Raw genomic sequence first — 26,645 nt, 5'->3', positions numbered from 1 at the left:
CGTGTGTGTCAGAAACATGCATTTTAGATGGCGACCTTCATGGTTTTTACAGGCACAACGCCATCTTATCAACAAAATTTCGCTCAGTGTTCGTAGAGTAGCCGATGAGCAACAGCCATTTCACCATTAAACCTCCGGGCTATGGGTGCATGTGAAAGAAGAAACTGACAAGGTCATTATTCCTCCGTAAAGAACTTTCTTCTTCGCATTCTGACAGATGGGAGGAAACGGCGGCGAAATTATGCGGATTACCACCACCAAATTATATCGAGAAAAGAAACTGATTGAATGAACGGCCTGTGCGACGCACACCTTCTTCAGTTAAATGTGTGGCTTTGCTAGTTTCACGCTCTCCCTGAGCCTTCGCCCTAAATGGCAGGGATGTATTGTTTAATTACCAAGTCCTTAAGAAACGTGACTCTTCCGCCTCTTTTTCTCGCCATTCAGAACGTCAAGAGTAAACAGTTTCCTCCAATAACTAGGCATCTTTTTGTTCCCAAGTTTTGGCACTCACTGGAAAACAGCAGCGCAGCTGCTTTCTCCTACTTTGCAGTTTCGCCAGACCGCGCTGATATGGCGGTTGATGAGGTGCTTGGAATATTCTTCTCATGCACATTTGGCAGCTCAGCGAATTAAGTAGGCAATGTTTACAAGTATCTTGCACGAATTTGTTCGTCTCCTTGCTCCCAAACAACCTCAGCTGCCCGCTAAGCGTTTCAGAATGATTTGAGAGTGAACATTACCAACAAATATCATTGCTGAAATCATCATCACCATCAGACCACTTTTATATCCACCGTAGAACGAAGGCATCTATTAGTAGTCTCCAATTATTCCTGACTAACTTCAAACATAAAACCATAATATGAAATAATATATTATTGAACAGTGAGTTGTGCTAGTAAGGTGCATGTATGCTTAGAAGGCTTTGGAAAATTTTGCAATTGCTAAAATTTAATCTACCAGTAATTATCACGACACCATCATAAACTTCATGCTGCAGTTATTTTGTAATATCAACGTCATGAATGCTCTTGTAAGCGTTGCTTCAACTGCAGTCCAACAGGCACAAACTATGCCCGAGAGTGACTGGCAGACGTACTCGAAGCTGTAGTAACCAACACAAGCTGCCAAACGTAGTTATTCTTGGTGCTAAAAATTGGTAGCAGAAGACAAAAAATGAAGGCCGTACACTCGCCCTCATGGCAGGAAATTTCAAAGATGGAACTCTGGAATACGAGTCATACCAAAAATTGTTATCGCCTCAAACGGCAGCCCACTCTAGTGAAGAAGACTTGTAAATTTTAGCAGAGTGGATAAAATAGTTAACCTGCTTCAAATATTGGCCTGCTTTACCGCCTTGCCATACAAACGCACAAGTCTCATTGACACAATCACTTGCTATGCACAAACATGTTTATGCAGTGCACATCAGTTATCGAGAACAAATCCACAACAGTGACAGTTATCCGTGTGCGCCAAGATCAAGAACCGAATAATATTTCTTAGTGTCCTAAAATAGCGCATCACTGGCAGTTCTTGTTCTGGCACCTCCATCATAGTACACACGTTGCGCAGAACATGCACAAAGTATGTTATCGCGCCGCACCTGCAACGTACACCTCGCAATAGTCGGCTCGCGGCGTCTTGACACGACAGCACAGCCATATGCCGAACGAATCCTGTTAATAACCAAATTATACTTGCTGATACATCGCTTCTGTGCAAATGCATTTAATGTTCGTTCACACGTACCGCGACGTGTACGAAGACGGCACACAGAGAGACGAAAGCACTCTTCCGTATCACGCTGCATTCAAACATCGTAATAACGGAATCCCCCCAAAAGAACTTTAGCTGAAAGCATTAGTTGGCCAAAGCAGGAATTTCTTTAGTAGCGCTGGAATGCTCACGTAGGTGGTTTTTCTTTTCGTATTTATACAAGATTTGACCTGCCGCTGAGCACGTTGCTCAATATAAATTGACGACGGCTCCGCATGTTCGCCGACAGGCAAAAGCAAACTCATCAAGGCTGCAAATGACATTTTAAAGCTATCGAAATTTTAACTTAAAGATGCAAATTTTTAATACAAATTTTCCCTACAGCACCATAGCCCTACCCCGGCAACCACGTCGATAAACGGTGACCCACCATGTAAAAGTTATGTGAGCACACAACGCGACAGTTTCTGATGGCGGATGGGAACCTGTTTGACGCAAGGTCCAGGGCCCACACTACTCTTCTAAGATAGAGTGAAACTTCTTACCGAATAGTTCGACAGGAACTTGATCATTTTCGTGATGTTTGCCGCTCTCTTTTAACATAGTGGAACTGAAAGAAAAAAAATACAAGTAAACTAAAAATATTTCTAAAATTATTAGTATAACTTAAACATTCACTGCTACTTTCATTGCAAAACGACATTCCTATAAAGCAGTAAGGCAATGTCAGATGCATGCGCTGATTGTAGACCTCTAAAGCGCATTTGCCTTTCATTTGAACGGGAAATGTTGTACAAGCGGCGGTCATTACTTCTAAATAGGAATTTCAGGACTTCGTCCTTGCCATGACTCTGTTACAAAGAGTAATGTAAAAATGCCAGCCCAATTTACAACTCAATGCACTCTTAACCTTGAACCAGGCACTTCGCGGTAGCTACGTTAAAATGTCACCTCCTTTGAGTGGAGTTCATGAATAATTACGTATGCGATGGTGGGAACGAACAAAGCTGCGCCTGAAAAAAATGACCCATACTCGACACATTGTGTCAAATACGCATGCATACTTCTGTATCGTTACGTGCGAACGCCAAGTAGCGCGTTAAGGCAATCCGTGCGGGCGTCATATCGCAAAGCAACAATACGTATCATACCGTTAGCGTGCGACGCAACGCTAACGCTATGATAGGCTGCAGTGTGGGGCCCAAACTAGTCACTTATAATAGCAAAACGCAGCGAAACACTAAACTTTATCGCAAACATCGACGTAGTCGTATAAAAGTCTGTTAAAATGGTTTCAAGGCCAGCCTCTTCTTTTAGAGGTTGTCTTCGACCATGAAGCGTACACGCATCGTGCCCAAAACAAAGACCGCACTTCAGTTTTTTTTTTTTTTTCTGCAAGAAACGCGACACGCCTGAACTTTCCATTTGCGCTCTTGTAAAAACGCGGCTAATATTATGGAGGTCGTAAAACGCAATCATAACACTACGAAGCACTCACACCCCTAACATGTTTCGACGGTATCAACTAAACCCTCCACTTTGAAATTTGTATACACGTGACCCTTCACTTGGCCTTTACTGTCACCATACAAAAATATAGTGTCTTGTTTGGTTCTCCAAAGGCATGGGGCCAATATTGTATAACACATATAAATACCGAAAAATATCCAGGGCTCAATAATAATCTTTCAAGGTCCTTATTCAAGTACAAACGTTAAAATTTCCTAATACATTGAACTTGAGATTCCTCCCAATTGTATTAAATATAAATAATGTGTATAGCAGAGTTCTATATGGACAGCGGGAAACGTATCCCATAAAGGCCGCGTGACACTTTCAGAAAAGGGCTTAAGAATTTCGTGAAATGTATTTTTTTATCTACAAGCATTTAACCAGCCACACAGATTTGCAATAGTTGTCCACTTGTATTTCGGAAGTTGGATATCTGTGACATTTGAACTGATGTCAGAACTGCGTGCTCAGTTTTGCACCGCTTTTAAACGCTCAGTATATACACTCTAGACCGTTTAAATGCGTAATTGATTGCATAGGCCATAATTAGGACTCCTACTTTGAACTTTGCCTACTGATAAACCATAACGTCCGGCTTCTTTTCTCTGAACATAGTGTTTGTGTAACGTGGAGTTCACTCAGCACATTTAAGAACATGCCGTGAAATGGGCATATAATGCTTTCGTGGACTTCATAAAGTCATAATTTACAAAAGCTGTATTCGATCCACATGTATTTAGGTTCACACACGAGTTTTCTATAGCACTGGCCCCAGATTCGTGAAATTTGATATTGGTGGCATGTGCAGGTACGCCATGACAAGGACTAAATTTGCACACTTCATAAAATACATTCCTAGCCCTCTGGAGTACTTGCATAGGCCATTTATCTGAAGAGCCGGAACAGAGCCACATACCTTCAAATCTGCCTATAGAAAGTACATGGTGTTTAACTTACTTTCGGAAAATATCAATCTGTGGTACCGCAGAGTTCCTTCGGGACACTAGGAAGCACTTCGTTTATTAGTCTTTAACGCCTTCGAATACTTTCTAAAGCAACCTGTAGCAAGGGCTGTATTTGATGTAGATGCATTGGGTTTGTAGACAAATTTGCTCAAGTGTTCGTCCTCTTGTTGTTAATTTCATCTTTCTTGCTTGAGTGGCTTGCCAGAAGATTGGTCTAAATATTGCGCAACTTGTAAAACAGAGCCATAATGCGGTGGGGCACTTGATTTAGTAATTTATTTAAAAGCCACAACTCACCCAAACACCCCAACTTGTCCTAGACATTGCCCATAACCCGCTGCTTAATTTCGCCAAATATGAACAAGGCACCTTTTTTCAGTTTAGTGAAGGTACCTGGGCACGAAACTACGACCTCGTATGACACATTGAAACTGCAAAAGATATCGCGGACTCACTAATCATTTGCGATGTATTTAACTGAGGCAAACTCTAGAAAGTTATGCGACACATTACGCATTACATTCCTGCTGTTATCGCCGAGTCTGAATTTGGTGTCTTTTACAGGTATTCCTGGGATTGTGTGCAACTTTGCCGATAATGGTGGTAGGCTGTGTAACGCTTTCATAGGTATCTTTCTGTAGAGGGTACAATTAACCTACACAAACTCAACATTTATCGTTTGTTCGTTAAACATCACGTAATTAAAGCTTGCACAACATATGAATACTGTGCGTCTGATAGTTCGTAGAGAAGACCGGGGAAAAGCAGCTGTATGGCTCACACCATGCATGAAAATTGAGAGACGACGACTATTCAGTATGATTATTTTTCAGCGCAGGAAACTAACGAACACACTTCAGTAAACACGTCCCACGTGGTGGGTCTAATTTCTTTTCATTATCAATCAATTTTGTGCCTATTTGAGTCTCACAGAAAGCAGCGAAAGTGCTTGATAGAACGCCTGCAGACAATCCAGAAACGAGAGATTAGAAATGTCCATTTAATGCCTACCTGGCACAAACAGTTCAACATTTGCCTACGTATTCTTCTCATAACATTTACCACAATTCTTCAGTATATAAACTTGAGGAGTGATTTAGTTATTACAAAAAAGCGTAAAAACTCGCATATATCGTTTCTTTTGGCACTGCGAGCCGAAATATCAGCTTCTCTCTAAAGCAGCGCAGCACCAGGACCCATAATAAGCAAACGCAGTATCTGGACTGTTTTGTCTTTCACTGATCCTGTGGCTCAGCAGTTGCTCTCGCGACAGTTCATTGTTCTATCACCAAGCAGATTTTGTGACATATTATCGAAACTTCCTTATTGAGAAAGCGAGGGCAATCGCTTTTCCCTACGCCGACAATAGTTTTGATTTCGACGGTGCCTGGGTCTCCCAGCACTTATCTCTATACGCGTGGCGTAATGTCCTTTGTTAACAAGTGCTTGTTCAATCCCGTCATTGCTTGAGTCAAGGTGCTGTTTTAATTAAAGATTTATGCTATTCTTCAAGTACCAATATTACATCACCTTATCTCAGAAAGACGTTAGCATACGTCGTGGTTGCTTAGTCGCTATGGTGTTGGGCGGCTAATCACGAAGTCGCGTGATCGAATCCCGTCTATGGCGGCCGCAGTTCGATGCGGGCAAAATGTGAATACACCTATGTACTTAGAATTAGGTGTACGTTAAAGAACCCCAGGTGGTCGAAATTTCCGGAGTCGCCCACTTTCGTGTGCCTCATAATCAGATCGTGGTTTTGGCACGTATAGCCTCATACCTTAATTTTTTAAAGACGCTAGCAATGTGGTTCGTATGTTATTAAATTTGTGCTGCTGGCTTTTCTAGTTTTTTATTTATACATGTGTTAATTGATACCTCGATGCATGTGATACGTTGTCCATGTAGTCATATTTAAAGGTTTGACTTTCTTTTGCCCAAAGTAGTTTATTTTTTCAGCAGTTCATCTTCGTGTTTGTCTTCTTCAGTATGTTGTAAGAGATGTCTTGTCCAAGTGTTGCGTTGCCTTTGGTGCTGTGCAGTCAGGCTCGCCTGCCTCCTCCTGAGGTATCTTGTGTAGACGCTGCGTCTGCTTTTTTTTTTCATCGACATTTTTGTTGCTTCGGGTTGACTGAGCCTCCACTTCGTTAAGTAAGAAAATAATATACTGGGATAACTTCGGCTATCTCAAATGTCGTGGTTTCGTTTGCACAGTTAGCTGCCGCTTTAAATTATAAGGTTTTTTGTATAAGTAATGAGCATACTATCTTCCAGACTCTCCTGGTGGGAAGCTGGCCATTTATAATCTCACACAGTTGCACCCGATTATTGTTCATGCAATGGACTCAGTACTCCTAAATCTCTAGGGAAATGGCTTCTAGCCTGAATTTTATGGCTCTGTTGTACATGTTTGTAGAGCACATTTTGCGTATTTCGCACCTCCTCTTAATTCAAAAAGATGCCTGCCTATTGTGGCTTGCTCTATCTTTGCTATCAAACTCTTGGTATATTTTAAATTCTAAGTATTTCTGGGATCGAAGCGCCAAGTGACACAGACAGAAACTAGAAGCAGACAGGACGAGCTCTCGTCCTGTCTGCTTCTAGGGCGCTATAACATAAAGCTATTGCAAACTTTTCCATTCCAATTCTGTAATCAGCCCTCCACGATTGGTCAAAAACTTTTTGGGCCACCCGCACTTCACCTGTATGTCACGGGACGTCACGAAAAACGCGATAGCTCCCCATCTGATATGACGTGTACACATTGATTATACATGATTTGACCCCAAAAAGAAAAATAGTTATTTCTGATTTGACGCCTTTTCGACATTAGCCCCCGGCTATTGGCCAAAAGTATTCGGGCCGCACCCACTTCACCTGCCTGTCACGCGAGGTCAGAAAACCGCGAAAACTCACCCCGTCAAAGGGACATGCACGCATTAAAGATGCAATAATATGCCGAACAAAACCGAAATTTCTTCTGAATAGCCGCAGGCTGCCCCGTTCCGAAAGGAATAAAAGATGGCTGCCTCCGATCGCTCAGGCGCTGGCTACTCGCACCTGCCGGAGAGCATGGGTTTATTTGAGTATAATAAATCTTCTTGGACGTGCAACGTTTTCGAGCCTTTTCGGCATGTTTACGACCTCATTCTGATAACTCTTTGCTGAGGATCCGTTTTAACGTCATTCTGAAGCTTCCGTTGCATGCCACCGCGATTTTGGACCAGCCACCACAAGCTAAGTAAGGGAAAGCGGACCAACCGCAGACGCCGGCACTACCTTCTCCATTCGGTTATCGACTTTCAGTGTAGTGGATTGGCCCTATCGAAAACCTTTCCACTTGAGCCTGCTCCTCGCCTCTTGTCAGCCAATGAGATAAGGCAAGCCGCTCAGTGCAGCCAATGTTATTCGTTTTTCAAGCAAACAAAAGCGACCTCCCATGAACGAGGAGAGCGTTTGATTGGTCTGATCAGACAAACGCCTGGTACTTGCGTGACCGCCTGGTACTTGAGTGACCGTCTGGTACTTACATCAGCGGTTACGTAAATTTGACGTCAGGAGTTTGGAATAAAAACAGATTGGAAAAGTTTTACGTTATAGGGCCCCTAGTCTGTGTCTTTGTTACCTCGCGCTACAATCCCGGAATATGTCACCGTACCAACTCGACCAAGTTTCTATGCTTTTGCAAGCATTTCCATGCCAATAGTCGAAGTCAAGGTCACAGCAAGGTCACGCTCAGTATCGGCAGTTTCGTCTCCGAAAAAAGGCGGCCCGATCCCGGATACAGTACAGTCTAAAATGAAAGAAAGTAACTGCTGCTCTAGAAACCGCCACTTCGCGCACTCATAGGGTCGCTCGCCTTTGAAAAGCGACTGTGTTTGGGTTCGGAGAGCTTAGGCGCACGTTATGTGCCGAGAAAAATGGCCATACTCTAGAAGACTCGTGTGCTCTCATGCCACGAGTGCCGGAATCCCACGGCTTGAGAGAGCAGGAACTCGCAATGATCCCAATGCGATATTTCAACGTGGACATCTCGAAGCCGACTAATCAGGAGTTCCTCGTTTTACGTATAGGAAGCGTTTGGCGTCACCCTGTACACCGCGAACAGAGTGACCACTACGCGACGTGTCCGATTCATCGTCCGTGTGTTCGCCAGAGCAGTCGATCTAGCCCCTCGTAAGTACTTCTCGTACTTGAGTATGCATAGGCATCTACTATGTATAATGGGTAGCATCCAGACGACTGAAGAAACGTCCAAAACATAAACTAAAACTTAAGAACAGCACTTTGGAAATGAAAACTTTGCCCACACATTTTCGCCTTCCATACACTTCAAGAATGATTTGACTTACATAAACAATCAAGAATGATTCTTGCCTTAATTTTTCAGTGCCTCGTTTTCCCTGCTTGTTCCGGTCCTGCATATATTGTGCTGGTCTTTGTTCGGCGGGTCGACTGATGGCCGTGTGGCTTCACAAAAGCCAAGGCTCCTTGGGGACAGTTCTACTTGTATGGTAACGCTGTTTCCCATTGTGGTATGTTGTGTGGTGTCAGTAGTCAGCTGAAAGCTGCGATGCTGCGGCTCCATTATATAGCCTTCCTCCTCTGATAATGGGGTCACTTTTCGGTGACCCCATTGTTTTCGGCTACTAATATTTAATTCTGCAGACATATTCGGAGATATTTTTAACCTAGTCACCTTTCCCGCTTTTAAAAATTTGTGTAAATATTTTTCGAAACGTGCCGCAAGGATAACCATATTCTATAAGTAGCCCTCGTTTACTCCTTCCCGAAAGGCACAATAGACTACCCAGAGATAAAGTGTGAATGCTGATCTGCTTCCAAAGATACACTGATAGTGACGTGTAAAGTAAGTAGGTTGCCTTGTTTGGGCGGTCCAAGATATTTTATTACTCTGAATTTATACGTTCTGTGTATATATTGCCAACTTTATAATATATTTTAGAAACTAAAGAAATACCAACCTTGTAAAATAATAGAATATAGTGTTATTTGGCGGCCTCTTAGCCATAGCATGCGCTTTGACCTTTTCGAGAGTTTTCTCACCGTCCACTGCATGAGTCATATTTTCGAATGGCACAGAAAAACTGTCATTCTGAAACGACAGAAACAGCAACAGTGCACCACAGGTTATCCTAATAATGCATTCGCGTTTTCTGCCTCTTTCTATAATTTCACAGGGCACCTGCACGTTTTTCTACTACCTGCACAAAGTTGACGACTGGTTCGCCAAATGGATAGACATGAATCCAGTTTATATTTTTGTTTATATAATAGCCAATCATGATCCAACTTTATCCATGATAATTTACGTATCTTCGCCTCCATGTGCGACATCTGCTAAATAAGAAATAGGTTTCCAGTAGTTCTACTTTAACGACAAGACCCAGCGCCTAAGCCGGATGCTCTGCTAATTAGGCCGCAGGCACATACACACAAGTCAATAAGGCACCCGCAATTTAATTTTCGGCGTAGAAGTTAGCGTTTTGGTTGAATTCGTTCATGCCAGGCGTCTCATAGCATCATTTCTTTAACAAAAGCAACAGTTCACCCCCCCCTCCAGTCTCTCATTCTTCTACGTAGCAGCTAATGATTTAACAGTTAAATTGATATTTCCAGTTCTTCGTTTTTGAGGATCGATTCAGTTTACCCCTTCCACTATAATCAAGAGCGTCCCGGGTTGCTACTGAGACGGTTTAAACTTTCTTTGTCAAGTACGAAGTATGGCAACTTCCCCCGAAGGCACAAGCATTCACAACAGCTGGAAGATTTAGCATTAAGCTTGGGCTTCCTAGAATTGCGTTCGTCTTAAACTCAGATGCGACACGTTCGCATGACGCAGCCCGCAAGGCAACTCCTACTGTGCCAAGGAAACAGCGCCCAGGCAGCTGACAGGCGGCTCGCAATGCTACCGTGGTGAAGAGCGTCGCCACTGGCACTGCCGGCATTGCACATCGGCGATGGACGCGATGAGACCGACGGATACCGTCGGTCGTAGTGAGAGGCTAGTTTCATTTTATATAAGCTAACCTTTTCGTTAACTTTTCAGGTCAGAGCATGTACACAGCATGGGCGCTATGACCTAAAGCTACTCCATACTTTTCTATTCCATTTCTGCAATCACCACTCCTCAATAGGTCGAAAAATTGGGCGACCACCACTTAGCCTGTCCGTCACGGGACGTCACGAAAACCATCAGAACTCCCCATCTGAAATCACTTGTACGTACTGATTATGCTTGATTGAACCGAAGAAAAGAAAAATTGATACTTTTGATTCCACAGCTTTTTGCCATCAGCCCGTCGCTAGTGGCCGAAAGTTTTCAGGCTGCTCCTACTTCGCCTTTCTGTAAACCCACGGCACAAAACCAAGAAAACTCACCACGTTAAGGGAGACGTAGTAGTTCTGCGGAAAGCCGCAAGGTGGAGAGAAGCAATGAATAAAGGGAAATTCAGACATCCACCCGATCGTAGCAATCGTAGCTTTTCTTTCGAGAAACCCGTATGGGTTTCCTTTGTAGCAATTGCTACGATCGGGTGGATGTGTGAATTTCCCTTTATTCACGTTAAGGGAGGTTTTCGCATTACCGATTCATAAACATTTCTAAAAAACTCATCTCTTTCTTTTTCATAGCGGGAGACTGCCCCATTCTGAAAGAAATAAAAGATGTCTGGCCACCCATCGCTCTGGCACTGGCTACTCGGTTCTGCCAGTGAAGCTGATTTTGTTTGCGTATAATTAAAACATTTACGTGACAGTATAACATTGTCGAGGTCTTTCGAAACGTATACGACATCACTTTCCGAACTCTCTTTGGCTGGGTATCTCATTTAGCGGCATTTTTAACCGCAGTTTTCTACCAGCCATCGCAAGCTAAGCCAGCGGAAGTGGGCCTATCGCAGACGCCAGCACCACCCTCCTCAGCCTGTTATCTACTTTTACTGCGCTGGCTCGGCTGGCTCGGGCCCAACGAAACCTTCTCCACTTCGGTGTGCTCTTCTCCTCTTGTCAGTCAACTACATAAGAAATACCTGTCAAGATCTACAATGCTATTCCCTTTAAAAATCAAACAACACAGACTTACTGTAAATGAGAAGGCTGTATGATTGGGAGGTTCAGACAGCACTATGGGTCATCGCCCGATGCTTGTGTCGGCGGTTACGTAAATTTCACGTCGCGAGACTAGAATAAAAACAGACAGGAATAGTAGGAGGGTATAAAGCTCCAATCTCAGCAGGTGAGCTAGTGTGCTGACGGAATGCTTACACACGACGCCCATCTGAGCCGCAAAAGGTAGAACGCTGCCCTTGCTTCGAGGCGAACGATCTTGGCGCTGACGATGCGTCCGCTTCGTTGTTTCTTTTTTTTTTGAAGCCAAATGCACTCCGCGTATCTATGCAGAGCCTCTTACCCTCCACGTGCTAGACACGCATGCGCCGTGGAGTAGGACCGTACGACAACGGCAGCGGCGGTACCAATGGCGGTGGTGGCGCCGACGGCGCGAATTCGTCTCGAGCGCTCGTGTAATTGTTATCACAATAATAAATCCATTGTCGCACAATCGTCGTTGCCATTCCTGTTACGCTTGTGCCATTGTTATCAACTTAAATTCATTGTCTTGATGTTATTGTTAAGCACATGCTCGCACACACACAAAAGAGCTCGCCTGACAGGGAAATTTTGCGCCACCTGGCCCCACATCGAGAACAAAGAAACGAGGCTAGTTAGCCAAGATGCATGGCGCATGACGTTTATTCCCACAAAGCATAGGTTTTGCATATATATTTTATTAGCGCTCGGAAGCTAACATAATGATTATAGGGGAAGCTAAAGAACCACGAATATTTTTATCTACATGATAGGTGTGATATAAAGACTAAACATTTACTTTTTTTTTAACTGCACAACTGCCGCCTTTTGCTCATGGTGATCTTACGTCTGACGTCATCCCACTTCATTCGCTTTCTTTTTTTCCCTCTTACAACCATCTCCTCTAACAATGCTCTGTGGTGGAGAAAAGCATTTATTTGACAAAAAAAAAGGTGCAAGGAAGCCAGCCAGCCAGCACGTACTACACTGCTATGTTGTAATACCTGTCTGCAAATGCACACTCATGCGCAGAATCTCGACAAAATATTTAGTTGAGATCTCTTGCCTGTCACAAGAGATCGTCGCTGTCCTGTGACTGAAACAACGTATGTCTTTCGTGTTTATTCCAATATATCTGCACTATGCTCTCTGCCCTAGAATGTACAGGGAACTGAGTTACAGTCAATTGGCAGAGATTTGTACTCAATGGAGGCAATGAAATCGCAGTTCCCGCTTAGTCTCGTACTTGTCTTACTAATGGCCGCAGTAGCATGCCTTTCTGTGTGCCAATGTGCTTCAAGTGCATTCGGAAATACAACCCTATTCACATTATTCATTTGCAGTCCTCGCCGCTGCCCGCACTACAATGGGCGGAGAGTGGATGAGTGAGATACAGATCGGGAACTGCCTAGGAAACGGCACAATGAAAGTTCATTGAACAGATGGTCATTCAGAGGTGACCAGAAGGGTACATGAAGGGAATGCAGAAGCTTGAGATAACATGAAAACAGGAAGCGAGTAAAACGGCCAGTCCGCGAAGTTGCCCCTTTGAACAGAGCTCAACAGAAGCACATTAAGAACGCCTACAAGTAAAAAAATCAGTCAGCGTGAACCTTAGCGTCACTGCAAGCCTGCAGGAACTCGCAATAATGTAAATAAAATGAATGCATTAGTGTCTCATGGTTTACAAATATAAAACACTTGAAATTACGCAATTAAAAAGACCCTACCAGAGGCTCAAGCCTTCCTAGTCTCAAAGAAGACCTATCGGAAACAAAAAAGCGACACTATTCTTACGGGCGGCAGTCATTCATCCTAACGAGCTCATGAAATAAACTTTATCTAACGTATAACACAAACTAAAACGGCACAAGTCACAAAAAAGTACTGCACATTACTGTGCATGCGCTTGGTATGCTAACAAACATGTTCAAGTGACAATCAGCCATCGTCGACTCATCACGCGGAGCTTGCTACGTATTGGTAGTGCTGCAGCCTGCTAGCGACCGGCACACAAACGACGTGCAGCACTACTAGGAAACATTTGGTCAATGGGACAGGCCAGAGCGACAAAACTCAAGGAGGATATGAACTGTCGGTGCCACGTGGTTGATGATAATGTCGGAGAACATACCTGATCAATAATGTGCCGTCAATCCTGCATGAAACTTTACGTCATCGGTCAACCTCTACGGCAACCGAAGTCAAGCGCTCAGCTTCCTCTCTGCTTTTGAGGGCAATATGCGATGACATCCACTGGCATAAAATGACTCCTCCGGCGCATCTAGTAATATCCCAGCTAATGACTACGACGCTGCTAGCAGGATGGCTGCTATTATCTGCTTTCAAAAAGCGAATAAGAGTCTTGCGTGAACCGTGCAGAGTGAGAACACCCGCGTCATGAAGTATCTCAACAGCATATTGTAATAGTCATATCAAGTACAACTATTCTTGCGGTTGCTGCGAAGGCAGAGTAATGTGTTGGTGCAACTCTGTGGGCGTTTTTTTTTTTAGGCTAGAAAAATGCGGCAGCAAACAGCGTTCTCCACTATTGGCTGATGCGTTGATGAGCCCCTTATGAAACGCTATACTCTTATTTTAATGCCTGATTCAATCTTGTGATAAAACGCTTGCACAGAAAGCTGGCTTTTTTGTATTATACAAGACGCATGCGGATTCTCGTGACATGTAACTGCTCCATTATTTCGACAATCTGTGCACTAAACAAAGTGGCACATAAATATTCAATTCCTGAATCTTTGAACAAGATCTTGCATGCCGCCACTCTAAGAGCGGCTGTTTCGATAAGGGCTACGTGCATTCTGGTCCTTAAAGCACTATGCTCAGGCTAGTAAGTATGGATTCCGAATGTTAAGTAGAGCAAATAAAGAGGGAGAGAATATTTGTCGGCACTATTTGGTTTTCACCTCCGTCCATTTTTACGCTATGCCCAAATTTCGCTCCTCAGCCTGTGTGGAAGGGTGAGTACTAGCCGTGTCAGTCAAAGTCGCCGCCTCTCACGGTAAAGGCAGCCACGCACTTCAGTAGAAATCTATACTCTTTGGAGAACAATATAACCAAAACCACAATTCTGACGCTTTAGTTGGCATTGACATGGCCGAACGACGTGAACTTACCTTCTTGGCACTTTTTACCTCAAATTTCACCATTACGTTATTATCGTTGAACTCCTTCTGGACCTAGCGCAAAGATAAAATGTAGTTACAGCAAGTGAATGATTCTTATGAAAGAGCGCTGTCGTATTTATTTTATGAAATCCCACTGACGAATCGACTTGTAAGCAGTCGCAATTTTTCGATGACGTAAAATGTTACACAGTACTGTGGCTTCCCAATTTCGCCACCCTAAGGAACAAATTACTATGTCTCAGTTTCAATAATTGTGGAACTGCATGAATGTAGATGTTTGCGAAGCAGTACAAAATGCGATCACAATAAAACTGTCACTTCAGTAGTGCTTTTCCTTCGGGTTGGTTCCTCTAAATCCTGCACAGCGCTGGATCAAGTACCTAGTAATACACTTGTTCGGCTCCCTTTCTAACGGTTCTACTTTTGCATATATGCTCCCGAATACCATGTCTTTAGAAAAAATATGTGTACCTTGGATGATCAGCAGATGGCTGAAATTACCCGGAATGGGGACAGTTCCATTCTTTGCACTGTTTCTTTGTCATTATGCCTAGAAACAGGCTCACAGTTGTACACTCGGAGTAGCTTGATAATTTTTTGCGCTAGATTAGTTCGTACCGCATCTTTATTTTATTAGAGCCATAATATCTTATTACGACGGGACACTTACCTCTGCGAAAATCTTCTTAAATCCTTTAAATGGCTTATTTCCGTTTCCATCAGTGAAACTGATAGTTTTGTCGTCGAAGAAGATGCGTGCTCTAACGGTAACGCCAACGCCTATGGGATCACGTTGAGAAGTCAAAGCTGAAAAATTGAGCAACACTACATCATTAAATGTGATGGCTTCTGCTGGCTTCAAGTGCACTGCTGAATTACCGACCCCCGCATTTCATAACACAGACATTAGCGACCTAAAAAGTGCCCAGTTCTCCTGTTATCCTGTGAGGAAGATTTTAGCGCGGCTTTTGGTGGGAACTGAACTCTACGACCGATATTCAAAATACCTGTGGATGCTATTCGTTATTCGTGTGACCAGTGACTCACCGCTTTTCTTGCCGTTATTTTTTCCTGCTTTCCGTGCTAGCAGTGTGGAGCACTAAACCAGTCGCTACCGTGTTTACCACAACTGCATCTGCCAAACACAATTTCTTATCCTGAAGATCTACGGTCCACATGAACAATATCTCCAAATATTCACAGCAACACACGCTTCCTTAACAATCTGGGCCTTGTAATGTAATTTTTCGTAAAATGATTTTTCTGCCACTCCCAATGCCAGACACATCATTAGCGAAGGCTGCCAGGCGATGGCAAAGAGCACTTACGAATGAAAAGTTTTCTGGATTCGGTCCCTGATCTTTGCCTCCAGCGATCAACTTCTGTTAAACGGGTCTTAAAGCGCGACTACTTCCTCTTCATTGCACTTCGAGTTGCGTTTGTATATTATATTTACCTTGAGAGGCAGAAATGCAGAAAAAAAGTTCGGCGACTTAACTTCTATATTCGCCACAATGCCGAAACCAAAGATGCCAGATTTAACTTCAGTAAACAGAACCCGTACATACATCGTATTCACATTGGGGGCGACCAGATGGAATAAAATTCATTGACAACGCTTAGCCACAGCATTGAAATATTGCTTCGCTACACACACTCCTATTAACTGATATCGTTTAGCAACGTCGTTGCTATCCTTTATTTTGTTCGCTGCTGCCAACAATTTTCTTCGAATTTGTATAATCTGCGTAAAGAGTCAGAGTAGAAAAAAATATTTTAGGATATATTATTGCATTACCTTTCGATATGTACCAGAAGAAATCGCTCTTCACTTTACGCTTAGCATGCCAACAATGACGCAAAAAGAAAAACGAGTGATGACGTGTTTTGAAGTTCCCGAACCAGCTTGCGGTGGCGTCATTGGTTTTGACAGTGTCTCCTCCGTGCCACCTAATCTTAACTGGTAATTATGAAATGCATCGCATTGCGGAGGAGTCAACTTAGCAAGTTTTACGAAGTTATGCTGCAAGGCAAGAGCCCTACTGCAAAACCACCCTTCGAAAGTCGTGAAGCTATACTGGCATACTTCGGCTACAGTTACGGCAGGAAATTAAAGAAAAATTGAATTTTTTCTGTGTTTTCTCATTTCCTAACTAAATTCGATGAAACTAACAAAATTAATTTTGAAAGTGTACTTTCTCAGTTTTAGTTGATTTAGTGCTTTTCTATATCGTTCTCTCAGGCATTATTTCCCTACTCTAAACGTGCCCCTTAGCGATACTCGTAGCTGGAATACTAGAAAGAATATTTCTACGAAGACTGAGTAATGTGTAAAAATAGCTGTATCGAAACAGTTTGTTCGGAGATGTGCAGTCAGTGGAAGCGACTACGGAGTGATGGATGATACGTGGTAATTTTTGTGATGCCTGCTAATTAAGAAATTTTCATTGTTTAACTTTCAAGCTTTTAGTTTCCGGGGGTTCATCGTAATTCCCAAATTGAAGCGAGCTCTCAGTGCATGCCATATCAACTTTAGGATCTGGAAAATTGAGATGGCCCACGGAACTGGGGCACGACGAGTTCAGGCTAACAGAGCGCGTGACACGAGAACTGGGAGGCTGCAGCAAGCGCAATGCCGCGCCCCTCGATGTGACGTTCTGCTTACGTCACCCAGCAGTGGGCAGCCAGTGCGCTGTCACTTATTCTTGTCGCTGTCGAGGTGCTATGGCTGTCCCCTGCGGGGTTAAATTAGGAAAATTACTTTTAAACGACCTCAGGGAATAACTATACAACGCATTCCACCACCAAATGGATCCATCAGACTAAGGCTGCAAAGAGCAAAGAGGGCGCTTCCTCAATAACAAACTAGAGGAAGCCTGAGCGCTCCGCGGAAAGGTTGAAATTTATTATAAGCTTTTAAATGTAATTTGCTCACGATCTCCTCAGCTTTCTATCGACCTTACACTATACGTAGTTGGGACACTTGACGTCAGTTGGGTGAGCTGTCGGATTAGCTCGCCAGGTAACGTCATCGATAATTTTCCCAACGTTATGGTGAATAAATGTTGTTCGTGAAAACTTAAATGTTCGTTAATTTCTTTCTACAAAAAAAGGAGGACGCTTAAGATTCGCCTTGAAGAGTAGAACTTTAAAGATCCCTGACTGCTTCTCATGCTTCCCCGCAACTGCAGCTTATGCAACCGTAATGGATACCAGGAAACGCTGGCGGCAAACGCTATGCACGAAGGCAAGCGAGGGTGCTTTCTAACAGAAACGCGGCCTCTTGCGTGGGCCGCCGATGTGTGGAGCCGAGCGCCATCTGTGTGGTGTTGTTGCAAGAAACCGAGCACAGCGCGCCGCTCTATGAATGCTAGAAACGCTGGAAAAGAGGTTTATGTTTGAGTTTCCGCATAACATAATTATGTTTTCTGCTATGTCCAAATTACAATCCGACGCTATGATTTCCGCGGCTTGTGCTTAGGTCGGACTTTACGGTATTTTTGACGCGTCTGACTTTGGGGAATTCAATTAGTTCTATAACGTCTCAGCGCCACGCGGAGTGCCTGCCTGGTGGTGGATTGGCATGATTTTTCGCGAAACGAACTCCGACACAAGACGCCGACATCGGGCTTTTTGCGACACGGGGCCCTTAACGCTATCGCCTTAAATGTAACACAGCGAATACACAACGGCAATTCATCACTACATTCAGGCACTTCCCGCACACGTCAAATGTTGTCTGTATGTGTTATAAGATGCTCCATGCTAACGCGAGCTACGGGGTGAGTGTTCGTCCCACGGTTTCTTTTCACGAGCACAGTGAATCGCCCTTTTGCTCTGTGGGCTGCAAACTTAGCGATTGGCGACATGTCAAGTTGCGATACCGTGTCCCTCTGCAAGGCAACTGTTGAGCGGAGTGGCTGCAGCGAATCGGATTGTCAATTTCCGATCGGCGCCAGGATTTACGCACTTGCGGCCGTTGCTTCACTCCGGAGGATTATGCAACAATAGAAAGTTTTAGCTCGGCCGGTATTCCGGTAAGCGCAGGCGAACTGGGCGTTTTGTTACGTGGGTGGATGCAGAACATGAGCGGCCTGCACGGTGCAGCTATCTGGTGAGACAGAGCTCAAAGAGAGAACCTGAGAGCTACTATAGCAACAACGAAGTTTATTTTACTTTGCTGTTCGTATAAATTTCCGGCAACAGCGTAATCGTGAGCACATTCTCGTTTTAAATGTATAACACATTTCCACTACGCTGCATCAATATTAGTTCTGTGTTTGGCTGATTAAGCTCTGCGCCACCAAGTCGCTGCAGCGTGCAGACCGCTCAGGACTCCCACATTTACGGTAAAGCCGCTTATCACAGCGGTAGTAGCGTGGAGGGGCTTTAGTTTACGTACATCCGTCAAAACGCCCAGTTCTCCTGCGTTACCGGAATATCGGACACGCTCGGCACGGTGACAGGAAGCTAGCAACACATGCTCCTTGGACAGCTCTCGCTGAGGATTGACGGCCAGGCGGCTAGCGGAGAGGTTGGATAGGCTTCGAGTACTGGCTCCAAGGCACCGGATGTAGACGACATGGCATCACATCGGGACACAGAGCCAGTGAAGGCGGAGCTTAGGACCGATCTATCGCAAACAAGTTGAGGATAAAAAGCGTGCCAAGAGAGGAGGGTAACTTGTAATCCTCCATAGCCCTCCTAATATGACACGCTTCGCCTAAATCGTGGAGTGAATGAATGAAACCACGTTTATTACAGATTGGCGAATGTATTACAGCCACTGTACCCTACGCGTCTACAAAATTTGCACAACCCATTTCAGGGAACTTTCAAGAGGCGGTATCGATTTGCAGTGGTCACGGAATATAATGTGGCCGGAAAGTATTCAATAGAATACGCAGGAGACAAAGTTAGTCGAGAATGCGATGTGACGCCACTATGCATATGGTCACTAAACATGCCAGAAACCCTTATGTGAGCATGAAAGTGAGAACTACACCAATATAGCATAATCTGGAGATGGGGAAACAAAAGTATACATACTTCTTAGGTTTACGTTGACACGTGCGTGCGTGCGTAAAACTTTATCGGCAATAAGGATCAAAAGGTCATTAAGCGGCCAAGAGCCCATAGGCTCTGATGGCCTCCTCAGCCCTCTGGACGACCCGATATTGTTGGTCCGGTTCGAACTGAGCAGAGCAGCCTCCCCATCCTTGGTATTTAAAACTGCCAGCCTTCGTGGTGGGGGGTTGGTCGGGCAGGCCCATATTATATGATTAATGTCCTCTTGTCTGTCGTGGCACCAGGAACAGATTTCAGAGTACCCCCGAGGATAAACTCTGGAACGTAGCTTTAAGTTGGCGAAGGTGCCCGTTTGCAATCTCCGCCACGTGACTTCTGGTCCCTTACTTAGCGATTATTCGCCTGCAGGGTATAGCTTCCTGCTAAGTCGATAGTGGGTGGTGATTATCTAGAAAGAAGCCATCCGGTCCCTCACCGATGCCATGTCATCGTGGCCAAAAGCGCGGTGGGTAAAATCTCGCACGATGGAGTGGCCACTTCGTTCCCGGGCAATGAGCAATGCGCCGGTGCCGAGGTAAGCATGACGGGGCGCCAATATGAGCTTCGTTTCAGGATATTATAAGCCTTGGGGGACATATGCCCGTTAAATAAATTACGAACAACCGACTTAGAGTCGCTCATTATAATCTTGCAGTTGGAAGAGGCGATGGCCAGGGAGATGGCTGCCTACTCCGCACAGTCAATGCCCGTGGATTTTAGTCGTACCTGCGGACGTGATAGCACCTCTGTAGCCTGCCACGTCCATGGCAGGGGCACAGCGGGCTTTATACGGTGATGCGTCCACATAGACTATATCTGCGTTATTGCGATATTGCCTGGCGAGTGCTTGGGCTCCGGCTAGCCTGCGCTCCTAATCGTGAGTGGGGCGCATATTTCTCGGCAAAGGGAGTACACGGATGTCTTTCCAGTGTAGAGGGTCTATGCTGACTTTGGGGGACATCAATGTCTCTTATTGTAATTCACCTTTTTGCAGGATGGTTCTACCTGGAACTGGTCGTGAGAGACGCTCATATTGTTTTATGAGGTGAGCCTCGACGAGCTCATCGGGGGTGCTGTGCACCCCCAACGCAATGAGTTTCTCAGTTGGTGTATGTTCAGGAAGGCCAAGGGCAGCCTTGTATGCTATCCGTATAATACAATCTACCTTGTTCTTTTCCACACGTCGTAGGTTAAGATAAGGTGCTGTGTATAATAAACGGCTTACAATAAAGGCCTGTACCTGCCTAGTGAGCTCAGCCTCCTTTAGCCCTGAATGGTTATTCAAAATTCTGCACAGTAAACGAAGTGTTTGCTGTACCTCTGTGTCCAGTTTGTTTATCATCTCAGTATTTAATCCGTTGTCCTGAATTAAGTAGCCGAGAATCCTGATGGTTTTGACTAGTGGGATTGGTTGTGCCCCCGCCAATATTCTGATCTAGGGGGGTGCACTGCGCCTTCTCTGCACCTGGCTGGAACCGGGTAGCAGGAGAAGCTCGGACTTTTGCGAAGAACGTGTAAGTCCGCACATTTGTGCGTAAACCTGCGTTTGTATGACTGCTTCTTGCAAGGTTTCTTCTACTTGGGCGTCATTCCCTCTGTTAACCCAGAAGGTAATGCCATCCGCGTAAGGACTGTAGTGGAGATTGGGGATACGGTCAAGTATCTCAGGAAGCATGGACATGGCGACATTGAACAGGAAAGGGGACAAAAAATATCTCTTCAGGTGTGCCGCTACTTCCTTATCTAATGGCGTTGGACCTAAGGTCGCCAAGATGGAGCTCTGCAGTTCTATTGGTGAGAAAGCTAGAGATGTACCTGCAGGCCTTGTCTCCCGCACATAAGTATTGAAGCCGAATGAGAATTTGGGAATGTTTGACTCAGTCAAATGCTTTTGTGAAGTCGAGCCCAACAATTGCCTTGATTCTGCCTCCGGCGTTAGTGTTCAAAATTTGATGCTGGACTTTCAGATGATATCCTGGGTGGATATTTCCTGTAAGAAGCCAATCATGTTGGCAGGGAAGAGATTGTTATCTTCGATGTATTTATACATTCGGTTAAGGATAACGTGTTCCATTACCTTCCCTGCACATGACGTAGGAGAGATGGTTCTCAGGTTATCCAAATCAAATTTTTTGCCTGGCTTGGGAATAAACATAATTTTGGTGTGCTTCCACGTTTCATGTACTTGACCGTTGTCCCATATAGTGCTCATGTAAGTAGTAAAGGCAATGACGGTCCTGTCGTCCGAATTTTGGAGCGTCTTGTTTGTTACCCTGTCTGGGTCGGGATCTGATCTGGTACGGAGCTGCTGTAAGACTGCGTGGACCTAAGCCTCCAGTATAGCAGCATCTAAGTTGGGGTTGCCGTTTCCATTGTAATCCAAATAAGAGGTGGATGGTGTGTAACAAACGTAACTCGCCTCTAATTCTTTAAAAAGGTCAGAGTTGGTGCCTGGGTATTGCTTGGCTATTTTATCGAGAATTTCGCTTTGTGCAGATTAACTTTTGGCGGGGTCTATGAGGTGTCTCAGTAGGTGCCAGGTGTTCGCCATGGCGGGTTTTCCCTGCATGCCGTTACATAGCTGTTCCCACTGCTTCCTCGAAGGCTTCTGTTCATGGGCCTCTATTTCCCTGTCGAGCAGGGCTACTTTATTTCGAAATTTACGATATAATGTTTCCGTTTTCCAGCGTTTTAAAATGCTGTTGCGGGCTTCACACAGGTGAGGAAGCCGGCTATCTATCTTGTGCAGGCCGTCCTCCTCTGGTATAACGGAGGTGACAGTGCCTACATCCTGTAGTAGCGCTTGTGTCCAATCTCTGATGTCTGTGATCGTGTGGCGCTGTTTGCTCCCGTAGGCTCTGAAACCGGTCCCACTCGACTTGAGCGTTCTGTCTGCCCTTTCGGCGTTGTGAGCCTGTATGGACTAAAGCACTTAGGATGCAATTATCGCTACCCAGGGTCTCCCCGGTATTCGTCCATCGCAGATTTTGGACATTGCGGACGAAGGTGAGGTCGGGTGATTTGTCTACCGTGACACTGGATCCTATCCTAGTGGGGATAAGAGGGTCATTTAACAATGTGAATTTGCTATTTTCGGCGTAGGCTAGTACTTTGTTGCCCTTTAGTGCACTCGAACGGTAGCCCCACGTTGCGTGGGGAGCGTTAATGTCCCCCACGACAATGAGGTCTTGCCGTCCAGCAAGTCGAGCGACGCGCGTAAAGAGGGGGCCGAAGTTATGCCTGCGCTCTACAGGGCGGCTATATAAATTAAGAATGAAGAGGCTAGAGCCTGTTCTAGTACGGTGGAGTAGTTTGAGGGGGGACATGATCTATGTCTACGTCGGTAAAGGTGCGTTCTAATGCTGAAAAGTCGCGTCGAACAAAAATGGCGCTGTTCTGTGGTGTAAGCGTGGTATTAAAGGCTTTGTATCCAGGTCACTTAACCTGGAATCCCGTTTCCTGGAGAGCTATCACATCCGGAGGGTCCTGTGTTTTTACATACTGCAGGAGGTTGCCACGTTTTTGATGGATTCCCTTACAGTTTCATAGCCAGATTTTATTTTCTGGTAGGGGTTCCACTCCAGTTGGAGCGGTTAGCGCTGTGATTGGTCTTTCATATGACGTAGCCAGCTTGGGTCTGGGTCCGTCGGGCACGGTAAGGGTTGCGGATTATACGCGAGTTAGATGGGTATCAAAGCTGTCTACTTTTTTCTCGACGTCGTCGAGCCTAGAGTTTACGTTCTGTAGCTGTGTCTCGACTAGGGAGGCGAAATAAGTAAGTAGGAGCTCGAGCCGTTTAAGGTCAGAACCTGCGTCACCAAAGAGTTATACACGTCGCATTCTTGCACCTTTCGTTTGGCAGGATTGCTAGTTAAACGTTGGGGGTCAGTTGTAGCACAGTGGCTGCACTTGGGTAGTTCTGTTTTAATTCGGCGATAGTTTTTGCTTAATTGCTAATGGTTAGTTTTAACTGGGAGATTTCGGCGTGGAGGGCTTGCATGTCCGAGTTATTATTGTTGGGTAAACAAATTATTTTGGGTTCATTTTTGAACACATCAGATATAGCAGATGATTCAGTCTAGCCCTCTAACGTCCCACTTCAAAATGTGCGTCTCCATAACACAGATTGAAATTGCTGCACTGACTAAACAAAATATATTTCGAGAAATACTGCAGGCTCTGAGCATCGGGATAGACGAATAAGCGCAATAGACGAAGATTTTTCGTGGCTCTCAAAAACCGAGAAAAGCCTAGCAGGAGCTGTGATCGAGAACTGGAGAGACGCTGTTTCTGATAAATGATTTTATATCGTGTACACGTTGCGTCAGCGATCATATTTGTATTTTTGTAGCTTTTTTGTGTTTTACGCATTCTAATCCCGAGGGTGGGGGGGGGCGTTCTGCATATTTTTTTTTGTGCAGCAGCCCGTATAATGGCAACAATTTAGTGACAATGAAGCGCTGATAGTCGCGCCCTCTCGTTTTTTTCTTTGCGTGTCCTTTCGTAATTGTTAATCGTACTCAGCCCATTTTAAGATAAAAAACACTAACTACTTCAATATTAATCTATAGTTTACATTTTAACTCTCTCAGCACGGAACAATCGCCGCGACCTTGAGCGGTAGCGTGAAGGCAGCTAAACAGGGGAGGTGTCCCTAGTCGCAATATACAAGTGGCCCATTGTTGTAGCGCTGATTTGGTAGGACATGTGATAGTTCGGGAACAGTCTATTCATCGTGGTGTACCTCTACCATAGATTTTTTCTGCGTCGAGCGTTTCTGTAATTGCTATCGCCAACAAACGCATTCGGCTAAAGCTGCAGACAAACTAAATGCTGATGACGATATGTAGTGTTTAATGGCGCAAGGGCCAAGTGTGGCCAAAGAGCGCCATCAAAATAAATGACAAATATTCCAGATTGCTGTAGTAAGTTTCCATTGGAAGCCTTTCCCACCCAAATAGATAACACACCAAATGTGCTCCAGATTAGAGCTTTAGAGCTTCGCGTCTAGTTGCTGGCATCATTAACCAAGAGTTTCGCAGGCGAGCTTGGGTGCAAGTTATGCAGCGCATGCAATTCCCCAGGATTTTTCCGGCTGTCTGCCTCTGGATTTTTTCCTGCTGTGAAAATAGCTTGCATTTTTCTGAAGGAGATCAATTTCGAACAGTAAGCAAGATGTGTGAGAGTAGTCACCTAACAAAGTTAGCGATTCTTTACCCCATTCCGGTTCACTTCACAAATGAGTGATCATTTTTACGTTGCATTCTTGCATTGCAGAGCTCCATCTCTAATACTGTAAGTATTGTTGTCAGACGCGTCAAATTCTGCTCCGTATGTAAAATAACACTGTAGCGGCAGTGACAGTAAACGACGCCTAAATGACGTATTCTACTAAAGCATCTATTTGGTTGATGAATGTCTATAACGTACAGAAAAATACAACATGCTCGCATAATTGTATAAGCCATCCCATGCACAGTATCTGGGCGAACAGCGATATCATTTCATGCTAATTCATAGTTCAGTGAGCTAATTGAGCAATTATTCCCGCTAATTGAATTTGTTCAGATATACTTCGGACAATTACCTGCCCCTGTTAGCACAAAGAAATTAATGTTGCAAGTGTTGGCTTTACGATAAAAAAACTATTGACAAATGTAATCCTGTTAATATACTGGGAGATTAACATCAGTATTCAATATAGTTTCCTCTTCCTATCTTTCTGCCAATATATCTTAACTACTATGCCCTGGTTTTTTCTATGACTGGGATAAAGACTCACTCACTGTTAGGGGAAGAGCTTCTAATACTGTATGCCACAAGGCAAAAACACAAGGGCAAGCCATAGCTCGTGCTCATTTTCACCATTTGCAGCGACAAAATACGATGTGCTCACCTTATGTAGTCTGTATATCATTCTGCAGGCAACCTTGGAAACATGTGCAGAGCTTGTTTTCTTTGTTATGTTGGAACACTACGATCTTCACAAAATACGTAGTGCTTACTTTCTGTCCTTGTTTAATTACCATAGGGCACACAAAACGTATTGAAAAGACCAAGCTATTATTGCCCTCGCGTTCTCGGACATCTAGAAGGCAGATGGCAATCCCGTCATTAAGGGCGCTCGGACAGAACTTTTCCAGACCGTTCCATCAACTTACAAAATACTAGTTCGAAGATAATAAACACTGACGAAGCTACTGACTTCTGTATGCAAAGTTCTAGGAATGCAAATTCACCGCCCTATCTTTAATAACGCTGAAGCTGACCTTTCCCAGACGGCCAGCTCCTAAAATGAAGCGTTAACTCGGGAGCTCCGGAGGAAGCCAGAAGTCATTTTTTCTCGGCAACCAAAGCACAAACTTTGAGGACAACTTTTGCATTAAAAAAAGAAATAAAGCTAAAATTCACTTCCCGTGCTAAGCGTCTTTTTTTGGCCTTTAATTTTTTCCAACAATTATTCCTGTATGCAATCGGTTAAATTTCCTTGTGATACAATACATAATTCTGTTAACTTCGCCTATGAAAAGCGAAAACCTTGGCGTAATAAACAGCGGCGTAATATATAGCACTGATTTTCTAGTATAAAGGTTGCAAGGTACTCGTAAACACTGTAACAATTTCACGTAAGCTCTATGTTCCTATGTATTTTTTTTTTCCTTTGAGGCGCTTTCACAGATTTAGTTAACGGAACTGCGATATTATGTTTTTAGCGTAGAGTTAATGACTTGCAAAATCAGTATATAGGCTTTTTGAAATGTACAATATGTCCGGAATCTTTATTTTCAAAAATCTAATAAACCAACTAAATTTTTTGTCCAATTAAAATTTTACTGCATCTCTCAAATGGAACAAATTTCATTCTAATTGGTCTATCCGGTGTGTTATGAAAAGATTTATTCGTTTTACGTGTATTTGCTTACCGGAAGTGGCACTCCCAAGAGTAAAGATAGTTCTGTAAAGTAAGTTTAGCTCTGTAGCTGCTATCTAAGTAAAGCTCAAGTCTCAAGGTGTAACTTAAGCTACCGGATTAAAGAAGAGAAAATCAGACACCCACCCATTTATAGAATTTCTTACCTTACAAAGGAAACATATACGGGTTCCTCAAAAAAAAAGCATC

At 44.2% G+C, this 26,645-nt stretch overlaps 1 protein-coding gene across 2 annotated transcripts in view; it reads right to left on the bottom strand.

Moving 5' to 3' along the window:
• Window positions 1-25,559, bottom strand: part of LOC142563911 (uncharacterized) — a 44,514-nt gene extending 18,955 nt beyond the window's left edge. The window contains exons 1-5 of one of the 2 annotated variants that reach the window (XM_075674616.1): window positions 25,308-25,559; window positions 15,129-15,265; window positions 14,447-14,509; window positions 9,185-9,315; window positions 2,268-2,332 (exon numbers count right to left, since the gene is read on the bottom strand). In XM_075674616.1, coding sequence (XP_075530731.1) covers window positions 2,268-2,332; window positions 9,185-9,315; window positions 14,447-14,509; window positions 15,129-15,265; window positions 25,308-25,371 — 460 coding nt within the window. In that variant the 5' untranslated portion in view covers window positions 25,372-25,559. The remainder of the gene's footprint in view (window positions 1-2,267; window positions 2,333-9,184; window positions 9,316-14,446; window positions 14,510-15,128; window positions 15,266-25,307) is intronic. The other variant, XM_075674615.1, reaches the window with a different exon arrangement.
• Window positions 25,560-26,645: the final 1,086 nt, after the last annotated feature.

Source organism: Dermacentor variabilis, chromosome 11, assembly GCF_050947875.1.
Source record: "Dermacentor variabilis isolate Ectoservices chromosome 11, ASM5094787v1, whole genome shotgun sequence".
NCBI classification, from domain to species: Eukaryota; Metazoa; Arthropoda; class Arachnida; order Ixodida; family Ixodidae; genus Dermacentor; species Dermacentor variabilis.
Note: the sequence above shows the minus strand (reverse complement) of the source record. Positions and strands in the feature narration are given on the sequence as shown.